At 45.9% G+C, this 23,060-nt stretch overlaps 1 protein-coding gene across 1 annotated transcript in view; it reads right to left on the bottom strand.

Annotated features, from left to right (window-relative positions):
- Positions 1–23,060, bottom strand: part of COL14A1 (collagen type XIV alpha 1 chain) — a 150,845-nt gene that overhangs the window by 89,720 nt on the left and 38,065 nt on the right. The window contains exons 6-20 of the mRNA XM_083186746.1: positions 19,622–19,777; positions 18,085–18,204; positions 15,113–15,277; positions 12,583–12,744; positions 9,253–9,404; positions 7,988–8,117; positions 7,274–7,419; positions 6,671–6,800; positions 5,775–5,914; positions 5,059–5,185; positions 3,807–3,946; positions 3,197–3,326; positions 2,625–2,672; positions 1,539–1,678; positions 589–718 (exon numbers count right to left, since the gene is read on the bottom strand). Coding sequence (XP_083042872.1) covers positions 589–718; positions 1,539–1,678; positions 2,625–2,672; positions 3,197–3,326; positions 3,807–3,946; positions 5,059–5,185; positions 5,775–5,914; positions 6,671–6,800; positions 7,274–7,419; positions 7,988–8,117; positions 9,253–9,404; positions 12,583–12,744; positions 15,113–15,277; positions 18,085–18,204; positions 19,622–19,777 — 2,016 coding nt within the window. The remainder of the gene's footprint in view (positions 1–588; positions 719–1,538; positions 1,679–2,624; positions 2,673–3,196; positions 3,327–3,806; positions 3,947–5,058; positions 5,186–5,774; positions 5,915–6,670; positions 6,801–7,273; positions 7,420–7,987; positions 8,118–9,252; positions 9,405–12,582; positions 12,745–15,112; positions 15,278–18,084; positions 18,205–19,621; positions 19,778–23,060) is intronic.

Below are 23,060 nucleotides of genomic sequence, written 5' to 3'. Positions count from 1 at the left end.
ACCAGTGATGGGGAACCTTTGGCCCTCCAGATGTTTTTAAACTACACATCCCAGCATGCCCTGCTACGGTTTTGCTATTTGGCCAGTCTAAAACTGTTGCAGGGCATGCTGGGATGTGTAGTTCAACAACAGCTGGAGGACTGAAGGTTCCGCATCCCTGGTCTACACCATAGCCCTAGGGGGCCCTAGGCAATATAGTAAAAACCATAGTCTTAAGGGGCTCTAAACAAGATACTATAGACCATGGCCCTAAGGGTCCCCAGGCAAGATACAACATACCATAGCCCTAGGGGACCTTAAGGTACATACACACTAGGCGATTTTGATCTCATATGTATGGGCAGGCGATAAGCGGTGATGCACGTACCAGCACTTTGTAAATAATGACCAAAAAATGCACACGGGTCACAGTAACCCATTACCCACTGGGCCCCGGGCAGTAGCCTAGGCTGTGTAATGGATGAACAGACTCTGGCATATACACAGATGTACGCCCACACATGGGTAATGTCTCAGAACACAGCAATGGGCACACATGGGTCACACTAACAAGTCAGTATACAGTTTATACGTATAGCGTGTACATACGTGTTTTCCCAGAAGCGGATACAGGGTTCCCTTCCCCGTTGAAGTACACAGGGGTCACGGTGACTTTGTACTCTGTGTCCGACAGAAGAGACTGCAGCACAATGTCAGTGTCCTGGCTGGACACAACTTTCTGTGGACACAAGATGGAAATGTGTGTTACACTGTATGTAATGGGGGCTGTAACTGCGCTACTGGGCTGAAAGAAAAGAACGGTGCAATGCCTAATGCTTGTATCCAACAGACCACCTGTAATCTCACACCTGAACCCGACATGTCTGCAAAATGTCAACACGATCACCATCGACATCTGAAATGTCGACATGTAAAGTTCCGATATTAACAGCAGATGGATGACTCGTGAGTGACTTATTTCTATAATACCCTCGTCTGAGCAGGACCTCTCCTATACCAAATTAAAGCTTGTGGTCTGTAGGCTTTCACAATTGGTTGCTTAGTTTCGGAGTTATGTGGCAAAATGTCTGCCTGCCATATACAATGCATCACCATTGTGCTCTGGATAAAGGTGACAGTTGGTGAATTCTCCCTGTGCAACTGCCGGCTGATCAGGAACATGTGACCTACTAAGTGGCCTGGAAACCGTGACAGTTATTTGCGGCCGCCCACTAAGCAGGGATTTTTCGATATTTCCTACAGGAGTGGAGAGGGCTAACATGTTCTGCCCAGCAAACCTTTGCCTGGAGTATTATTGTACTAGAAAATGATAGAAGATAGAAAAACGATGGTGACAAATACTGTAAGTACCGTATTCTCTGCTGTATAACGTACTGCATAATGTGCCTGGTATATGCTACTCCTGTGTCACATGACTTCTTCTGCGTGCTAGTATGAGATAACAAATCTTGCACTGCCCATCTGTAGATTAAAGGCCCATACAAGTACTAATACACTACATACTCCATGGAAACCATGCACATCTCTTGCAAGCTTACCACTTCCTCCCGATCTCCATAAGCAGTGATGTAGGACAGGATATACTGCTGAATATTGGCATCTGACATCTGCCAGGATACCCGAAGGCTGGACGTGGTCTCATCGCTTATGTACAGATTTCTGATTCCTAGGCGGATAACTGCAATGGCAGAGATACAGGTCAGGTTGATACTGTATAACTATAGATACAATGGGGGAGGTGGTAATCAAGGTGCGTTGATATTTCTGACAGTTGGAAATGTCAGCGCATACTTCCTACTCAATGCAACTGCAAAATTTGAATCTGCATTGTCGAAAACGAACGCTAACTTGTCGAATTTGTGGCAGCTTTTTCACCGATCCACGTGTTTTCCGACCATCGCATTGATTGAAAAGATCCAATGTAAATTCAGCCTATTCTTGTTGAAAAGTGCTGATTTTTATATCGCTACACATTGAATACCCCCATAGCAGTAACTTAGGGGAAAGAATGTAACAGAGCCCAGGTACAATAATAGGGTATATATACGGTATGCAACAGCATCCCTACCTTAATGGACACCTGGTGCATATGAGGCAGAGAAGCGCAATGAAGCCACATGCCGGCAAAAAGAGCATGGCATTACAAGTAGGTGGTGTGGCCTCACACATAGGGGGTGTGGCCTTGCAGACCAAACCCCCCTTGCCATCACTGCAGGGACGTGAAGATGTTGGCAAGCACCCGGGAGATGAGTCAATCTACAGTGCCGGCTTCTACACTGTGACAGGAGCCAGTTGTCACAATGTCACAGTGCAGCATCTGGCTCCTGTCAGTGAGGAGGAGCCAGAACTTTGGTATCACGCCCCAGAAAGTGACACCCATCCACAAGTGATACCACTGACAGTATACTGTATGTGTATACTTTACAGTAATGGGGTCACATACACTAGAAAAGACAGTCAACATGTATAGTAACCCAAGCCCTTATATAAATATATATATTTGTACTACTGAGGAGAAAGTTCCATATTGAGCACTGGGGGTGGGGGGTGTTCAAACAATGGGGCAATTTGTACAGCATTAGAATAAGGCCCCCTCTTATTGGGGATAAAGTAACATTACATACCCGCTGTCGTGGGTCTTGCCGTAGTTGGGGCCCTTGTGGACCTCATCACTGTCAACATGAAAAACAAAGGTCATTTATAAAGATATCAGATATTTATGGATGTTTTTTAGACCAGTGGTCCCCAACCGTGGTCCTTAAAACCCACCAACAGTCTAGGTGTTAAACACAGGATGGGACCTCAAAATAACCAAAATAAAAAACTATAAAAATGTAGTGTTAAGGTGCGTACACACGGGGGCGATTTTGTCCAAAATCGCGGAAAAAAATGGTCGCTGAGCGACCATATTGCCCGCAATGGGAGTGTGCACCGGCGATATCTCGCCGGGTGCGCGCTCCCGTTTTTGCCCCTGTGGTGATCGCTGGTCGCAGGAACATGCTCCTGCGACCAGCTGATTACCACTGCTGGGCTCCCCTGGCAGTTTCTTTTTCATCAGCGACCATCTCTGGTCGCTGATGAACAGGAGAAACTGAGCAATATATCTCCCCCGTGTGTACACAGCATTACATTACAAATTATGTTTGCAGGAAAGCAAATTCTCAGTTTGAGGTAAATAAGCAGACCGATGCCTTACAGGTTGTTGCCAGAACTGAGATGGTATCGCTTTCTTCCCCATTACCAAAGATGGCCGACAGAGAGACTTCATATTCTGTGATGTGTTGCAAACCCTCAATAAGATGGTTGAGATCCCCTCTCAGGAGAACCTAGAAAGAATGGAACAAATAGAAATAAACACTCAGAAATTGTGCCTTGTACAGTAAAATTCATATTATTGAGTTTATATGTTGAGTTTTTCTTAGCAAAAAGGAAGGGTTTCCCACATCCGCTGGGTCTCCCGGTGGCTGCATGATGGCTCCGCCAATCTGGTGCAGCACTACACTGCCAAGAGATGTCATGGTTCGGGTATGTATTGGTGTTGTCTATGCTCCTCCCATGTTGTCCCACGTGAGCTTACCAGTACTACAAATGGATGGGTACCTGGTGGTAATATAACCTAGGCCAATAATGGGGCTTTGGAGGATTTGGAGCATCAAAATACACTTTACACTTCACCCTATTTATGTAAAACTGTGCATTAAAGATTAACCCATGAACTTCAGCCATTATTAATTTATTCCATGCTTTTTAGCTATCACCTGTCCGGATGTACTATGGGTGGGTGCAGTTATTAAGGTTATATTTACCTCCTGGGTGCTGCCGCCGCTGGTTGGCGTCCATTGCAGTTTGTACCTGACTATGTCAAGTGCAAACGGTTCCCAATAAGCCCTGAAGCTATTTGTGGTTATATCTCTGACCTCCAGGCCACGGGGAGTTGGTAACGGTTCTGGGTAAAAATATACCGACTGTTATTATTTCCAATAGACAAAAATAAACTGCTTTTCAGAAATTCACAATACAACAGTTATACACAATGGGGCTTATTCGGTCCTGTTTGCTATGCTGCGTGTATTCGCAGCCTATTGAGCAGGTAATTGCCGACCCGCCGAATGTCCGGTACAGTAAGTCCTGTCTACAGAATAGAATAATGAAAGCTGATAAGAGATTCATTATCTATTATATATTCCCTGAAGACAGTACCGGCAACAGTACTGAAACGTCGAACACTACATCCATATATCTTGTTTGAAATTAATTATGAAGGTGGCTAAAATAGCTCTTTCTTATATATGTACATAGATATAAGATAGAACATTCACTTAGGTGACATATTCCAATTCAGTCCTGAAATGTTGAATGATCACCTGGAGCAGATATAACCGGATTCCGCAAGATTTCACCACTTTAATGATCTTACATTTTTTGACCCGGAGATCCCCTTCTGCAACTTTACCCTTTGTGCTTTTTAGTCTTTGTATAATAATCTCGGGACCATGCGAGGAGATATGTCTCCTGACATCCTGTGGTGTCACCTGCCCGCCCCCAGCAAGCCGTTCCCATCAGTGGCGGAACTTGTGAGTGGTTGGCCCAGGGGCAAAATTCAATTTGGGCCCCCTCCTCCATTTCAACCCTAGCTCACAATATGCCGCGCACCAGTGGGTGGCAGCAGTGGGCCCCTTAATCCTCAGGGGCCCTGGTGCAATGCACCTGCTGCACCAATGGTAGTTCCGCCTCTGGTTCCCATGGTCCAGTGTCGTTTCCGCCCCCATCTGTCCCCAGCCCTCTCTCCCCTGCAATGAAAGGCCCAGCGAGTGTGTAACTCGCTGAAGCTGTTCGGTGCCGCGGTTGTTGGCACATGCGCAGAGATGCACCTGCGCAAACCCTGACCATCGAGGGGTCGAATTCAGATGACACCGAATGATCCTGAATCGCCCCCAGAAGGAGGTCAGGTTGCAGTAGGATATTTACAAGCCAGTAGAAGAATGTCACCTGAAGGTGGATAAACACACTAAAATGTAAATTAATAGTTTTGACTCACGTGCTAACAATAAGTCTTACTTGTGGTGAAGGTGCCGGTGAGAGGCTCCGATTGTCCTTCGTCGAACACGGAAAAAATGGCCACCGTGTACTCGGTGAGAGACGCTAACCTTTTGAGGTAGTGGGATGTAACTCTATACACTTCCTCCTGCGAAACACATACATTTATATTGTCATTATCCATCTTATAGAAAGTCTACTGCAGGGGTGTTTAACTTCCGGTTGTTGTTGAACTACATATGCCAGCATGCCACTGCTTTAGCATGCCCTAAAAGCAAAACGTGTGCAGGGCATGCTGGAATGTGCAGTTCTACAGCAGCTGGAGGTCCGCATGTTGAATACCCATGGTCTAAAGCATGGATAGGGAACCTTTGGCCCTCCAGCTGTTGCTGAACTACACATCCCAGCATGCACTGCTCCAGGTTTGCTATTCGGCCATGCTAGAACTGCAGCAAAGCATTCTGGGATGTGTAGTTGAACAACAGCTGGAGGGCCGAAGGTTCCTCATCCCTGGTCTACGGGGTGCAATAAAAAGTTTAGTCAGTACTTGGTATAATTCCCCTGAGGACTAATCGGCCTACAGCTGCCCTGTCACCCACTGAGCAACTACTACTACGCCAGGTGGCATTGCATCAATTGCGTGAATTCGCACTCTGCATACCTAGAACAGTGGGTGTGACATGCCTGTGCCTGGATAGGTGGAAGGGCCCCATGTGACATTGTTATTATTCACTTACGTCCTTGATGTCAGAGCCTCCAGTTTTCACATACATGATCCGGTAGCCGGTCACGTTTTTGTGTGAGTGGTCCCAGGAGACGGTGGCGGTGCTGTGCCCGATGTTTGTAATGCGGAGATCTCTGGGCGGAGTTAGCGGCACTGTGCAACAACAAGAGACAACATCAGCGGGCAAAGGGCACAATATCACACAGTAACGACCATGGTCCAGTGGTGAGGAGGTCGGCAGCTTCCATGGAATTACATGCCCAGCATTTGAGGCTTGGCGGTAAATTTACTAAGATGGGGTTCGACTGAAGATTGTTGCCCATAGCAACCAATAAGATAGAGCGCCTCTCTGCCGGTGCCCGCATGATCCCCTCTCCACAGAAGAGAGGATATCGTGTGGGCGCCAGCGCTGTGTGAGAGGCGCTCACTAGGCTTCACAGGAGCTTAGGAGTAGCAGCGCTGGGCTGCTGCGGAGTCAGCGTAGGACGCTAAAAACGTACATTACAGAAGTAAGGCAGCTGGCGAGCTGCCAGGATTCAAACAGGCGCTACGCTGATAACTTAGCTTAGAGAAGTAAGGCAGTTTGGCAAGCTGCCAAGATTCATAGCTAGAGCGGCACGCGATGCCGCCGTGAAACTAAACAAGTACCGACATTTTATTTATAAGGCGCCACAAGTGGTTGGCAGCGCTGTACATAGGGCACACATTAGAACAATTCAGGGCGCACAAGACTAAACATTACAGTAACAGAGACTACAACAGAGCACAGTTAACAATCAGCAGCGCAATTCCCAGTTCACATTACAGCTGGGATGTAGGGAAGCAAAGGAGGTACAGTATCCAGGGGCAGGATGTCGTAGGAAGAGATGAACGAGTGACAGGAAGTGTCGGTACAGACAGTCGCCTTACATGTGGTCTCTTGTCCTGTGAGTGGATCGCTGGCCTCTTCCCCGAACATGGCATAGACCGTAACTGTGTATTCTGTACTGGGAGTCAGTTCGTCCAGCTCCACATCCGTCAATGACCCAGGCACCTTCATCTGAAACACACAAGGGCATCAATATTGCCGACTGCCCAAGCGGACCAATCGTGTAGAGACGGTGGAGGCGGCCATTTTGTGCTCTGGCTGTGAGACTCCTATTGGAACTATTAATATCGCTTTTTGCCTCCGTGTCACGTTGATGTACCTCGTCCTCCATAAATGAATAGGTGGAATAATGATTCAGATCAATCAGTGTCTACTATGAAGGTGACAGCATCACATACTAATCAATAAACTACGGTGGGAAAAAAAAGTAGTGCGGTGGCCATTTTTTGGGAGACTAATGGGCAGATTTACAAAGGAGTGATATTCTTGTTATAATTTATTACCAATGATAAATATTGTTGTAGCCAATCACATTTGTAATAAAATGGCAGTTAGGAGCCAGAACACCTTTTATTATTCATAAGACTATCGCTCTTTGTTAAATCTGCTCCCAGATATGTTAAATACAGCAGGCTGCAATTTACCTCTTTTTCATCTGCCGCCAATCCCTCGGTGAGCGGGGCATAGAGGATCATGTAACCGGTTGCGCCAGCCACTCCTACCCACTTAGCTCTCATACTGCGGTGGGTGACTTCATACAGCTCGAGATCAGTGGCCATCGGCAACGCCACTGACGGTGCAGAGAGAAAATGCGTGGATGTTAGGAATAACATATGCAACTATATTATGGCCTCATTAATAAACATTATGCTAATGATGCAATTAGCATACAATCAGATTGTTTCTATTGGCTGCCATAGGTTCTCAAACTCAGGGGGTATTAATGTTCCTTCGCATTTAAGCGAATTCAGCAGGCGTGGCCAAGCTTGCACTGGGCGGACGGACTGACATCCCGAGCCAAATAAAAGTCAGTATAGACCGATTTTTATTTGCGAATGGGCGAAAAATCATTCGAAAATCATTCGATGGTCAGTGAATGTTTTCCAGGTCTCCTCACAAAATGAATTAGTTCCACCTGTGGAAGTTTTAAATTGTGTCAGGGAGTAATGAGTGCACCTGGAAAACATGAACTGTTTGGGGTCCTGAGGACCGAGTTTGAAAACCACTGAAATAAATTATTAACAATCCATGATATAGGAGATCCAACGGGATCTCTGCATGTGCTCATCTCAGACTATTCCACAACTTTATCTATGCCCCCCAGGGAATGTTATAAGGAGAGATTTGATTTTACTCACAGGTAGTTTCAGCGCCGCGCAAGCCTTCCGTTGTACTTCTAGCGTACACAGCGAACACCGCTATCTGGTATTCCGTCAGCGACATCAGGTTCTTCAGCACCGTGGTGGAGACACTCCCATCCACTATCACCTACAGAGACAACAAGTACTGGGCTCAGCAAGGAACCGCCCACAGTGACGCTGATAGGGTGCTTGGCGCATCTCCTCCAACCCGGACAGCCAATAGGATAGTGCATCATAGTCTGCACTCAGAGGACTTCTGGTGACATTGGAAGTGACTGAGAATATCTATTTGCTGAACTGTACCGTTCTATACTATTGTACATATTGCTGGTAGCAAAAAGGAAGGCTACCTCTGTAACAGCTTCTTCCTCGCAGCTGCAAATTTCTGTGAAAGTAAAGACCCTGGGGGTGGGGGGCACACTGACTGCACAAGTGTGCACTGCATTACAGGGAGTTGAGTAGGTCCCATGAGACTGCACAAGAGGTCAGAGGCTGAGAGGCTTGTGCTGAGCTCTGATTGGTGGAATTCATCACATGCATCTCAGGCCCATGGAGAACAGCAGCAGTAGCCTCATCATGGGAGGGTTTTTAATCAGTGGCAGCGCTGAGCCTGTGAGGTCTCCTACAGAGTAAGATACAGAGGGACAAACAGGCTTTTCTTATATTTATATTTATTAATTCCCCCCCCCCCCACTGCAGTTTCCATTGACCAAGTTTATACTACATTTACTTTGTGTATTGACAGTGTAATAATCTCTCAGTTTGCAGCCAGTAATGACAGGTGGGAAGGGGCCCCCTGTCTAAAGTGACCCGGGCCCCCCGAAGGCTTAATCCGGCCCTGCCCTGGGGGCGATAAATCCCTTATGGTGCTATTGGTCAAGGTGGGGGTGTTGAATTCTGTTTCAGTTTTGCTTCTGATTATGGTAAATCACAGAGAGGCTGATTCTAAGTTTGGGGCACAGCAAAAGAAGCAAGTAGCTTTTTTCTGGAACAAGCAATATTGCACTGAAACCGGGCAAAATTGGGAATTGGGTCGTTAATGACCAACGGGAGCTCACATCATTCGTTGTTTGTAGCATACACACTGAGTGATAATTTAAACGATATATGTGTCAGAAGGACTTAATGTCATTAATTGTGAGACCGTTACACTACAGATAAGTGATCATGTCAGTAAATGACTTGCGGTGTCTGTACTGTGTAAGTAAATGGATAACAAGGACACCACGGTGTAATAAGAACAGAAGGACAGCGGTGCTTACCTCTTCTGGTTGCCCTCCTTTGGTGGGATGATATACCACGCGATATTTCTCCACAAGTCCTGGTGCATGTGACCAGCTGACGCGAAACCCTCTGGCAGTTACCTCCGATGTGACTAATTCCGCCGGAGACCCAACCTCCTCAACTATGTCCCCTGTAAGTACATCATGTTGGGATTCGTTATAGTAACTCTCATTCATACGTTTGTTATACCACAAACCATACCTAAAGGCCCGTACACACTATACTATACCTAAAGGCCCGTACACACTATACCATACCTAAAGGCCCGTACACACTATACCATACCTAAATGCCCGCACACACTATACCATACCTAAAGGCCCGTACACACTATACCATACCTAAAGGCCCGTACACACTATACCATACCTAAAGGCCCGTACATACTATACCATACCTAAAGGCCCGTACACACTATACCACACCTAAAGGCCCGTACACACTATACCATGTGTTCCAAGAGCAATATCATTAGCGATGTGCCTTCAGATTCCGGGCAAATGATCTAGTACATAAAGACTGAATGATATTGTTAATGATATTGATCAGTGACATCACTGTGACACACCTCCGAACATAGGCCCTGATTCTGATTTGCGAACGTGTGTTCGCATGGGGAGTTCGATGTTGAAGCTCCTCGCATTCGCAGTATTGCTTATACGCATGTGCAGGGCTTCTATGCGGGTGCCTTCGGAGACTTGCATAGTCTCCGTGGCTCCCGCAAAGGGGGGGTGTGGAGTAAGTGGTCAGGGAGAACGCACAAAATTTCATGGGCGTTCCAACGAAAAAAGGGGTGCGTACCTGTCTTTTGGGGGGGGGGCATCTGACATCACCGGACGTCAGCTGCCCTCTCAGTTCTTGGAGTATGAAGCTCGGAGCAGAGATTATGTTTAGTGATTTTTCAAAACAACATGCACGATAACGATATAAACAATATTTTTGTGCATATCACCAATGACAGCAAGCACCTGGATGTGACCGCTGAACACCATCGTTTCAGTGTGTGCACAATGTATCAATTGTCTTCTTTCACTGGGATCATTCATCTGGGATCGCTACAGACAAATTCTGGTACACTGAGTCGACATTCACCAGTCTCGCACCAACTTATGGTCTGTTCACATCAAGCGATACTCTTCACCTCCAGCGACAATCATTCCAGCCGCATATATCGTGAGGACTCCCAGCATACTTCATATTCAAAGGATTCACCGTTTATTATTGGTAAAGTGCACTTACCTGTTTACTTCATATCAGTGTCAACACAGCTCACTCTGACTGTCCATTGAGGCGGGGCCTAGTCTTATTATTTATCATTTTAGCCATTCATTCCAATTTACGTTTATTCCCCCCCCACCATCTTATGCCATTATTGTAATTTATTTATTATTATTGTTTTATTACTGTATTTTTATTGTTATTGTGATTTTAACAGAATCAGTAAAATTGTTATACCTTTTCACTATTGGTATTTTTCATTGATTTAAGCGCTGCTTTACCCACCTTGTGTGAGTATCTCTTTACAATGTATCATTTGTCCAGGAGTTCCAGACAGGGAAAATCGTTAACGATATCGTTCATGGCCGATAGTGTGTAACCCAGCGTCGGCATGTTAATTAATTCAATTGGTATTCGGATAATGGATTAATAATTTATAGGTCAACAGCGCAGATACAGAAGATCGACGGTGCTCACGGTCAACAGGTACAAAGAGGAAGATCAAAAGGTCAATATGAAACTAGTCAATGCGCAACATTTTTTAAAATATTTTGCACAATAAAGGCTGCATTTTGGGACTAATTCAGGCATGTTTGTACAGTCCGAATTCGGTACACATCCGCTCGAATCATAGTGCGGGGATTCAGGTGGGTGGGGGGGGGGGGCATTTTGCAGGGCGGAGTTTACCTGCTTGCTAGGCAGCAATTATGTGCAGGTCTGAATTACCCCTTTAATCCACAGATGTCTTCTTCCCCTAATCTGGCACTCGTGTGAGTCGCTGTTACTGTGATGCTCTCCAGACTCTCTACATTACAGGCCAGTAACGATTATACATGCGTGTTACGTGATAAATCAAGTGAACGTTCTTATCAACATCAACAGATAAAAACAGAAAAAATGTAATAAAACAGAGTTTACAAATGTGGACATGACGGATGTGCGGATTATAGAATTTGTCTGCCTGGAAAGAATAAAGTTTTCTGTTCTTGCCAATCAGGACTAAGGGGGTTATTCTGGTTGATTCCGAAAGCTGCGAATTTGCACCATTTTGCGAGTCCACATACCCCGCCTTGCGAATGGTGGCCTGGCTGCCACCCATTCGCGGAGTGGGTTCGCTTGCACTTGCTGTGAATGCAGCGGCGTAACTATAGCACCGCAGCCCCCGCCACTGCAGGGGGGGAGCTGTGCATGTGGGGGCGCCGGGGGCTGAGGTGCTATAGTTACACCCCCCCCCCCCCAATCCCCTGCAGACTTACCTATCTCGCTGGTCCCGGCAGCTCCGTTCTTCTGCTGAGGACCACCACAAAATGGCCGCCCCCATATAGCACACAGTTCTCTGAAACTGCTGTATGGGGGCGGCCATTTTGTGGTGGTCCTCAGCAGAAGAAGAACGGAGCCGCCGGGACCAGCGCGATAGGTAAGGCTGCAGGGGATTGGGGGGGGGGGGTTTGCATGGGCAGCGGGGGATTGGGGTGCTTGGCGGGGCGGCGGCGGGGGGGGGGGGGGGGGGCGCCAGGGGTGACGTGGCTACCCGGTGACTTGGGCACCAGAGGCCATGTCCTCACGCACCCAATGCATGCACATGCGCACAAATGCGCATGTTCATTGCAAAACCCTCGAATTCGCATGTAAGTGAACCAACCAGAATAAGGTCCTAAATCCACCAGGCCAGCTGACGATGTCACCTCGGGTGACTGACACTTCCCTCACGTTGAGTTCAAACTGAGCCTCACACCCCAGTGGGGAGTATAATACTGATAGTGGTGAAGGTTTTCCTGGATAAATATTGGAATTGGCGGAGTTGTGCCAAGATTTGAAGAGAGATAACATTACCAACCAATCGTTTTCTGTCGTTTCACAGCCTGTGCTTGAAAAATGACAGTTAGAAGCTGATTTGTTGGCACTTTGATCTCTCGCCAAGACTGGATATTTTGAAGAGCGAAATCCCACAGCCTGTCGAGCATCTGCTTATGGAATGTCCCTTTGTTGTGGCTTATCTTAGTTCCGAGCTCGGGGAACCTCTGAGCTCCAGGTTACCCACAGTCGGCCCCCCGTTGGCCAATGAAGGGAAGGTGGCGCGTCTCCCTCACCTTTGATAGTGATGTCTATATCCTCCACTCTATCGCACACGGTTTTGGTAAGAGACTCGACGATGGAGTTCATGATGTTGAAGTCAGCTACATTGTACACGTGGTCGCTGTCGGGCTCCGAGGCAATCTCCTTCAGCTCGTTAAGGTCAGCGTTCTTCACACCTTAAATGATATTAATAAATATAAAGGGATAAGATATCAGTATTACAATTTCAAGAGAATAAAGGAGTACATTTGGGTACATTTAAATAGTCATTTGCAAAATGGCATGGCGCCCTGCAGGTGACAGTCGAGGACTAAAATGATAGCGTCAAATATTCCATGCTTGTTAGCTATCACCCATACTGATGTACTGTGGTGGGCAAAGTTCTTAAGGTGACTGCCAGGTGACTGTGCCAATGTAACTTACTGACGGAACCATTACTTTATGTACATTGGGCTACAGCACCAGCCGGGCAGCCTAAAGCCAAAGCCTCCTTCCCACGCCACAAGCATTAGATCCCACATGCAGTATGACTGGCGAGTCCCTGAGCGCCCATACAGGTGTGTTTAACAGCATTACAAGGGGAGCTACATGTGTACTAGCTCAGGGCACCTGGAACCTTTGATCAGGCACTGCCCACAGGAGACAATAGCCCCCCCCACCCCTCACCCACCCACCAAATCTCACCCATTTCTCCAGTGGTCCAGAGGCCTGATGATGCGATTAGCAGAAAAATGCATTATTGTGGTCTCGCCCATAGGTGTGCACTGCCTTACAAAAAGGGGGGTGCACAATGAGAACTGGGGGATTCTACAGTATGTGGCATAATCGATCAACTCTGAATAACCCCCTTTATCTCTCTCTCCACTTGTTTCTATCCCCACTATTTGATAAATCTCCCCCGTTTCCTTTTCATGATTGATTCAGGTCATTTTGCTTCTACAGCCCACAAGTAGATAGGTTACAGAAAACAAATACAACCTGATTCTCTCACTAGACAGCAGAACAGTTAATAGGCAAAATCATTTCCAATCAATTAAAGCGTTTGAATAAAAACTGTATTTGTTCCCATTATCCCCCGTTGGGTAAATATGTTGCCTTTGTCTGAGCCTTTTTTGTGAATGACAGATTAGTCCTGAGCAATCTCACACCTTTAATGCCCTATTTACTACAAAATTAGAAGTCATTTCACACTTTTTTAACGTCTGAAAGAAATCTGACTTCAAAGAGAATTTCATGTGGGAACATGTTGGGTGTCTGCTGAGACCTAATAACACAGTGCACTAACACACATTGTAACAACACGGCAATGAGCGGAATCCCAAAGGTTTTGTTTTTTGTTGTATTTTATTGTTTTGTCTCTTGCTGGTAATATATAATGATGTTTGGGGTATAAATTATTATTATATGCTGAGGTTGAAAGATTAAACTGAAATAAAACAAATGTTTATGTGAGGATTATGTGACTATTACGGCTGCCATCTGTGGGTTGTTAAGTAGTAGAATACTTTTTTAAACCGATCGAAATGACGGCTTCTGCAATGTACATTCACTTTGAGCTGTGACAGTTTTCACTTTTTTAAGCTGTGACAGTTTTTAGTCCACAAACTCTCCACCCCACCCCCAGTCCCTATCTGCTCCTACCTCCAATCTCTTTCTTCACAGCTCCCTCTCTCCATATCCCATACCTCCAAACTTTTGAAACCCATAAGGAGGGACAGCCGCGGGGCCAAAAATCAGGGGTGTGTGTCTTACTGGCAGGGGGCATGGCCTAGAGTAGTGTGGTCACGCCCCCATTTTCGCAGCTCTGGGGGCCTGACCAGCAGCTCTGTAAGCTGCTGGCCAGCCCCCAACCTCTCTGCTGCGGGAGTAACAAGGATGTTCCCACGCTATGTGGGACAGTTGGGAGGTATGATATCCCGCAAGTTTCAAACAGATCAGTTTGCTTTCACTTTCTGTTCACAAAGGAGTAATTTGGTCCGTCGACTGACCTCACCTGCTGGGTCTCGTCGGCTGTGATGTAGCTAGGAACACCCATCGCCTAGTGTGTACACAACTTTAGAGAATGATCAAGTACCAACCAATCAGATGCTGTCAGTTTTGAAATACAATGTTTAAAATGACAGATGCTGATTGGATGGTACTTTATCTCTCTCCCAGGTTTCATACATAAGGGTGATATCTGTTTATTAAGTTCATACTGACAATTACGGGGTCAGTCAAGCGCAATAGGTCATTTGCAACTATAAATTAAATAAACTGGCTAATAATATATCATTTGGACAGATAAGTCAAGAGCGCCAGGGATAGCTGTTGTGTGCAGTGTTCACCAGCGGCCACTATGGCGGAGGGGTGCCGCCCTCCAGAAGCAAAAAGAGATAGAGTGGTACCGTCAGGCGCTCCGTGTATACATGAGAAACAATTACCACTCTATCTATAGTAATATATAATACTGTATGGGCAATAATAATACTGTATGGTTAATAATAATAAATTATACCGTATGCTAAAGTATAAAGACCAACAACACACGCATCTGGCACTTACCAATTGCAAACAGCTCAATCCCGGCATCCTTGAGACTTTTGGCTGGTGGGATAACGTCATCCTGGGATTTTCCATCCGTAATCAAAATCCCAATTTTTGGCAGATCCGGTCTCGCTCCTGCTTCTGGCTTAAAACTATTTTCTAGGATGTAAGTTAAGGCAAGCCCTAGGGAAATGGAGAGGTAGACATAACATACAGGAAGAGGTAAAGGCATAGATACAGTCACACAAGGCCAGCGCTGGGGGAAATGCGGCTTTTATGCAAGGAGTATTTCCTAAGTGCGGTCAGAAATATTACACACATGATTTAGAAATGATAAGAACATTTGGGATATATGCGGCCAATGATGATTTTTTTTCATTTGAAATAACCATAAGAATTGAGTTAATTACAAACGGAGTGATCTGGAAATAGTGACGGCCAATCGGCATTCCCGTATCAATCTTTTTTATTTTTATATGGGTACGATATCTTTGAGCTTCTTACAATGAAGACATTTTGGAAATAATATCCATCTTCTCTAGGATTTTTACCTACAGGTGGCTATCAATTATCACTGGTTAACAACTATCGATTATTAACCACCGATTAATAACTGTAGAGGGTTTCATACCATCATCAATGGTACTATCGATGGTTGACCTTCCTGACCAATCCAGGCACAGTTAGCAAGCTATGGTTTGGTGGTAAATGCGTTGTGTTATGATGGCCGGAACCGGTAGGGGTAGGGCCATTGAGAAACACTGAAAATTATTCAGAGCTCCTGTCTTTGTGGGTGCTATTTAATACATCCAGGCAGCATTATCACATAAATGGCACAATAAATGGCACCCATGACATTCCATATAAAGCATGGCCATTGTTCTTGCTGTCATTGCAGATAATTCTATCTCCTGTATTCCTGCTCATCTCCTCTGTATCATCCATTATCTATGCCTATTCTGTGCCCCACCATGGCGACACATACATGACATCTGCCGTGTCCCACCACTGTCTCACATAGACAGCATCTGCTGTGTCCCACCACTACGACACATAGACGACAACTGCTGTGTCCCACCACAGCGTCATATAAATGACATCTGCCGTGTCCCACCACTGCCTCACATAGACAGCATCTGCCGTGTCCCACCACTATGACAAATAGACGACAACTGCTGTGCAGCGTCAAATAAATGAGATCTCCCGTGTCCCACCACTGCGACACATAGATGACATCTGCCGTGTCCCACCACTGCGACACATAGACAACAGCTGCCATGTCTCACCACTGCGACACATAGACGACATCTGCGGTGTCCCACCACTGCGACACATAGACAACATCAGCCATGTCCCACCACTGCGCCACATGAACGACATCTGCTGTGTCCCACCACTGCATCACAAAGACGACATCTGCCGTGTCCCACCACTGTGACATATAGATGACATCTGCTGTGTCCCACCACTGCGACACAGACAACATCAGCCATGTCCCACCACTGCGACACATAAATGACATCTGCTGTGTCCCACCAAAGCATTCACAAAGACAACATCTGCCGTGTCCCACCACTGCGACATATAGACGACATCTGCGGTGTCCCACCACTGCATCACAAAGACAACATCTGCCGTGTCCCACCACTACCTTACATAGATGACATCTGCCGTGTCCCACCACTGCGACATATAGATGACATCTGCTGTGTCCCACCACTGCATCATATAGATGACATCTGCTGCGTCCAACTACTGCAACACATAGACATCTTCTGCCGTGTCCCACCACAGTGACATATAGATGACATCTGCTGTGTCCCACCACTGCATCATATAGATGACATCTGCTGCGTCCAACTACTGCAACACATAGACATCTTCTGCCGTGTCCTACCACTGCGACATATAGATGACATCTGCTGTGTCCCACCACTGCGACATATAGATGACATCTGCTGTGTCCCACCACTGCGTCATATAGATGACGTCTGCTGTGTCCCACTACTGCAACACAGAGATGTCTTCTGACATTTCCCACCATGTCCCACCACTGTGACACATAGATGACATCTGCCGTGTCCACCACAGCCAGGGCAGGTGACGGGGGGGTCAAAGGGGACACTCGTACCGGGCCCGACCAGTTCAGGGGCCCCAAAGCTTTGAGGAACTCCGGGTCTGTAAGCATGACTGCCTAATCACCTGTCTGGCTACCCGTACTAATGAGTTTAATGACACAACACACCAAACCACACAATGCACAATGCTGTGCCCTCCCATCTGCCCTTCCCTATTATATTGCATTGTGAATAATAATTATCTGTTTATTTCTATTAATAAAAAAATACATTCAATATGCAATGTAATAACAATCCGCGTTCAGTGTTGGGGGGCCTCAGAGATATCAGTGTTCTGGGCCCCAAGATTTCTGTTGCCTGCCCTGACCACAGCGTCACATAGACGACATATGCCGTGTCCCACCCTTGCGACACATAGATGACTACTGCCATTTAAACTGACTGTCATGTAAAGTTATTTGTGTTACTTAGTTCCAACCTGATGACATTTAGTACTGTATATGTTACTGTTGCGTAAGGGTGGTGAAGACACCAGGATGCATATAGAAGTCTATAATCCTTCAACAGCAGCACCACCTTCGTAGGCTGCCTTTAGAATCTTCTGTTTTGTGCAACCGGTTACAGTTTTCCCAACAATTTCAGTTTTTAACATAAATTAAAACAGTTGGATGTAACAAACCTGATCACATATGTCATGCAAGAAAAACATGGGAAAGGTATTCTATAGGTGTTTGGTACTGTATGTATAATATGTAATGCTACAATTGGCCATTTAAATGCATTTACAAATAGGCTGAGCATACCCCAGTCCAATATTAACCTGTACAGTAATTCACTGACATGTCATCAAACATTGTGCAACTCTCAGTAACATTACTGTCAGCGATGCGCATGTGAGATATAAGACAGTACCTGTGAGGGTGTTCCCGCCTTTGTAAGGAAGATTTCGTACAGCATCTATCACGGCTTCCTTGGTATCATAAGCATTCAGATTCCACTCTATCCTGGGATCACCACTGTACTGGGCCAAGCCTAGAACAGGAATAGGGACATGGTTATCTATACCATACAGGGGGGGAAAGGGGCTGATGGGCATTTCTATTGAACTGAGAGTGATTGATTCAGAAATGCAAAGACAGCAACCTTCATTTACTCGAAGATAACGTATATTTACAATCATCATGAAAATTGCAACATTGGGGAGAAAGATTAGAGAGAGATAAAGTGGAGATTGATTATGTACCAATCAGTCCCTGTCATTATACATGTGTTTAAAAAATGACAGTAAGGGGGCATATTTATCAACGAGTGATATTTTTGTTATCACTTATCACGAATGTGATTGGACATAGTGATGTGATGTCCCATCGCATCTGATTGCATCTTGTGGTGCCCAAAGTGCTTTTTTACAGCACCAGATGATGCATTCCTTCTGCGATGCCACATGGGGTGCGGGAAGAGTGCTGGCGGGAGGCGTGGTGTATTGCAGTGCTGTGCAGGAGGGCAGGAAGGTGGCGAGGGTCAGAATTTGAAAAAACTATTTAAAACACTAGACGGTCCTCTGATTAGCTGAAAGAGCTCTCGGCCAATCAGAGGCCTCACATTTAGGCGGGCTGCTGATTGGCTGAGAGAGCTCTCTTTCAGCCAATAAAAGAGCCACCCAGTGTTTTACTGTACATATATTTTTTTAAATTCTCCCTCCATCGCTGACCCCTGCCGCCTTCCTGCACAGCGCTGCACTACACTGCCGCCCGCCACCAGCGTTCCTGCCGCCCGCCACCAGCGTTCCTGCCGCCCACTGTCAGCACTCTTGCTGCCGATCGTATTGCGAGCAATCTCATGTGGTTGAAAATCACATACGATCGCTCATGCAATTCTATAGATATTATGTGCGGCACATAATATCTATCGACGCGACATTCAACCGGCGGGCCTGTGCATTGCGTCGGGTGACACAATTCTTCGATTTATCGCACAGATGCGGTTCAAAACGAAGGATTGTATGCAATATCACCATAGGGGTTTGATACGATATCACAGCGGTCGAAATCCCGTTCAAAATCCTGACGCCGGAATCCCGACCGCCAAAATCCCGACAAGGGGGGGTACGTGGATCGCCACCCCTTGCAGGCTCGCTGCACTCGCCACGCAGCGGGCCCGGTGCCTCACTACGCTTTGCACACTAATTTATTCTCCCTCTACGGGTGTCGTGGAGACCCATAGAGGGAGAAAGTTTTCAGAGGTCGGGATTCTGGGGGTTGGGATTTCGGCAGTTGGGATTTCGGCAGTTGGGATTTCGGCGGTCGGGATTCTGAACGCCGGGATTCTGAACGCCGGGATTATAACTGCATCCCCACCATAGTGTATGGGCACCGTTACTCCAACCAATATTTTTTTATCACAACATCTCATATTGACTAATTAGTCGCATAAAAACAAGGAGCGTTACCTATTCTTGTTTTATCGGTGGCAACATTAAAAGCACCGACTAGATTCTCTATGAAGAGTCTCACAAGTCTGAAATTGAGTCTTCCAATACTCCACGATCCGTCAACCAGGATCACTATGTCAGCATTTGCTGGCGTCTTACAAGAAAACTTGACATCTATAATTCAAAGGGCAGAATAATAAATCAGTATACAGTGTAAATGAAGTACTCACTGAGAGCCATGTACAATATTACACATTACAATGATCAGAAAGTTACAGGAGATTTGGTTACAGGTTATCTGGTGTGCAGATGGAACAAGTTATTATTAACAAAAACAAATTCAAATTAATTACAACCATATAGCCAAATATGGGCTTAACATCGTTATCCTGCGCTACTTAAAATTGTACTATATTTATCTTAAGAATCTTTACTTGTATTTGTAGTTAGTTAATGTGATATATTCCGCAGGTGCCAGATCACCACTGCTGGTAATTAATGCTGGCCCGGCACACCCCGCACACACGCCCAAAACATCTGTGTACCCCATGACCATTAACAATAGGAGCATCTGTAAAGCCCTAAAAACATTGAAGACAAGTATTCTAATTAATTTAAAAATAAAAGCATTTTTCAATTATTCTTAACTTTTCCGAAAGTTTTTCTTTTTATTTAAAACATATTTATTTATAACATAAAAAAATGTTTTGTTAAGCTCACTAATATTAGAGATGTGTTTTTACCTATACACAACAAATATGGTCATGTTAACCCTTTGAGGACCAACATTTCGGTGAGAGATGTGCAAAATATCCGCTAAAAAATGGCGCCGCCGCTCACATTTGTTATATGAATTCAAATAAAAAATGTTGTGTAAAAAAAAAAAAAGATTATGGGGTAAATTCAATTGATGTCGAAACTGCAGTCTTGCCGAAAAGATGGCAGTTTTCGACATTAATAGGTCGGAAGAGGTTCTGACCTATTCAGTGTTAGCTGACGGAATAGCTGCAAATCCACCTGCTTTTGACGGAAACAGCACCAAACCCGAAAGGTTTCCGGCAATCTCAATCTGACATTGAAAGATGCCGGATTGAGGCAGGGAGGACGGCACCGCGTGTGCAGCAGCAGTTTACATGGCACCGTCCTCTTGTCTGCCACCTCCCGCCGTCTACCCACCTGCCGGGTGACAGCAGCTCACCCTGCCCAGTCCTGGCTCCCGCTGCCTCCCGCCGCAGCGCTCACCCAGTCCCCGTGCCAGCCGGGTGAGCATCAATCAGCGGCCAAATCCAACATCCAGATTTGGCCACTGGGTTGAATAATGGATGACGGATCCTTTCCGTCCAAATAAATTCTGAATGGATCCGGCATCCATTGAATATACACCTATATATCCGAGGTAAACATTACAGGTCATTATGACTAATAAAAACGTTTGCTTGCCAATTTCCACACCTATTTTGACAAATTCACTTGGCACTTAAAGGGTTAAACATTCGGGGTATATTTAATAAAGCGTGTAAAAATGAAAAGAGGTGATGTTGACCCATAGCAACCAATCAGATTCTGTCTCTCATTTTCTAGGATGCAATCAGGAAATGAAAGACAGCAGCTGATTGGTTGCTATGGGAAACATAATTTTTTTGGAAGCGTTAGTAAATTTTCCCCTTAGTAAAACATAGAAAAACAATTGGTCAGGTAATTCTTCTATAGAAATCTTTGAGCATGAGCGAATGCTGGAACATATTACATTTTGCTAAATGTTATTTCTCCTATATCCTGAAAAAAAATATTAGTTTTCAATGACTTAAACAGCAAATTACAAATTTGAACGTTAATGCATAAAATCTATACATATAGATAAAAAGTAATTTGGGTTAAAGTGTCGCCCAGGGTTCGGAGTAGGGTCTGGCGTGTGAAGACATTTAAACATTTAAATCATTCATAGTTATTTGCTTTGATGCTTCTTTCGGAGGGACTTAATCAGAATGTCGGGGAACCCTAAAACGGAATAAACAAAAGTGAGTAATGAAAGTAAAAACATAATTGTTGGCATAATACAGGTAGCGCATAGATTGTTATACAGGTTCTCTGAGACCAGATGGAACACACATATGTTGTACAGTGTCCGCCTTGCGTTCTCCAGCCTAGGCCCTTATTCTGATCGGTGCGGATATATCCGCGTGCGTTCGGCCCGCCGATGTTTTGTGTCTGCGCATGTGCAGAGGCGTCTCTGCGCATGTGCGAGCGGGGCGTACGGCCAAATCCCGCATGATATGTGAACACTCCGAACAGGGGGTGGAGAGGGGCGTGAAGGGCTATTTGGGCTCATTACCATATGCATACGCCCCGCGTTTCCTGGGCGTTCCCATGAAAACGCTGGGCGTACGTATGGTAATGCGGCCGTGACGCACGTGTAGGGGCGGACATATGACATCGCCGGATGTCAGCTGCCCGCCCAGATCCCTGCTTTTGCAATGAAAAATGTCCGTGTGGTCTGAGGTTGCGGGTGCTGGTGGAGCACTCGGTCCTGCATTCGATGGTCTGCGACCATCGAATGATGGGGGAGGTTCCCTTAGATGGAGGAGGCGTATTCCGTGAAAAATACACGTGCGGTCCGTTCGGACAGCTTCTTACCGCATACGGACGGAGTTGGCGATCCATATGGAAGGCGGGGTTTCGCACGCACGGTCCTGGCCGCATAATCGGCTCCGGCCGCACCGATCAGAATAAGGGCCCTAGTCACTGACCAATGACACCTGTCACTTCTCTGTTGTTATTCTATTTGATTATTTATCTCCTATATATCAGATGGGACCACAGGCGGGAAGTCAATGCCAATTATAACAGTAACTGTAACTGAGACAGTAACTGAGTGTTTTCAAAAACAGTTCCCCATATACCCAATAGTAGGTGCAGATGGCCTAAATGCAGGGCTGGTCGGCACCATTACAATTTGTTCTTGCGGGATACGGACATTAGGTCGTCAAGTATTAGGTCGACATGCAGGAAGCTCAAAATGACTGAAGGTCGACATGGGTTGGATCGACAGGGTTGTTAGGTCAACACAAGCATTAGGTCGACACGGGGAAGCTTGACAGTCAAAATTCACTTTTTTTTTAAACCGACATGTGCCGACAGGCGGCAATTCATGCCATACCATCCACTATGGCGTGGTGGGAGAATAAAATAGTGTGCCGAGCGTGCTAGGTTTCAGTGTCCTTTGTCGACATTCGAGTAAAAAAAAGTGAAAACCCCCATGTCGACCTTTTGACTATCAACCTTCCCCATGTTGACCGTATGCTTGTGTCAACCTAATGGCCATGTCGACCTTCAATCACATCGACCTAACCCATGTCGACCTTCAGTCACGTCGATCTTCCTGCATGTCGACCTTCAGTCATATCGACATTCAGTCATGTCGACCTAGGTGTCTATCCAATGATCCATACCCGTTCTT

Source organism: Crinia signifera, chromosome 5, assembly GCF_055691185.1.
Source record: "Crinia signifera chromosome 5, ASM5569118v1, whole genome shotgun sequence".
NCBI lineage: Eukaryota > Metazoa > Chordata > Amphibia > Anura > Myobatrachidae > Crinia > Crinia signifera.
The sequence above is the reverse complement of the archived record's forward strand: the minus strand, read 5'-3'. Positions and strand labels throughout refer to the sequence as shown.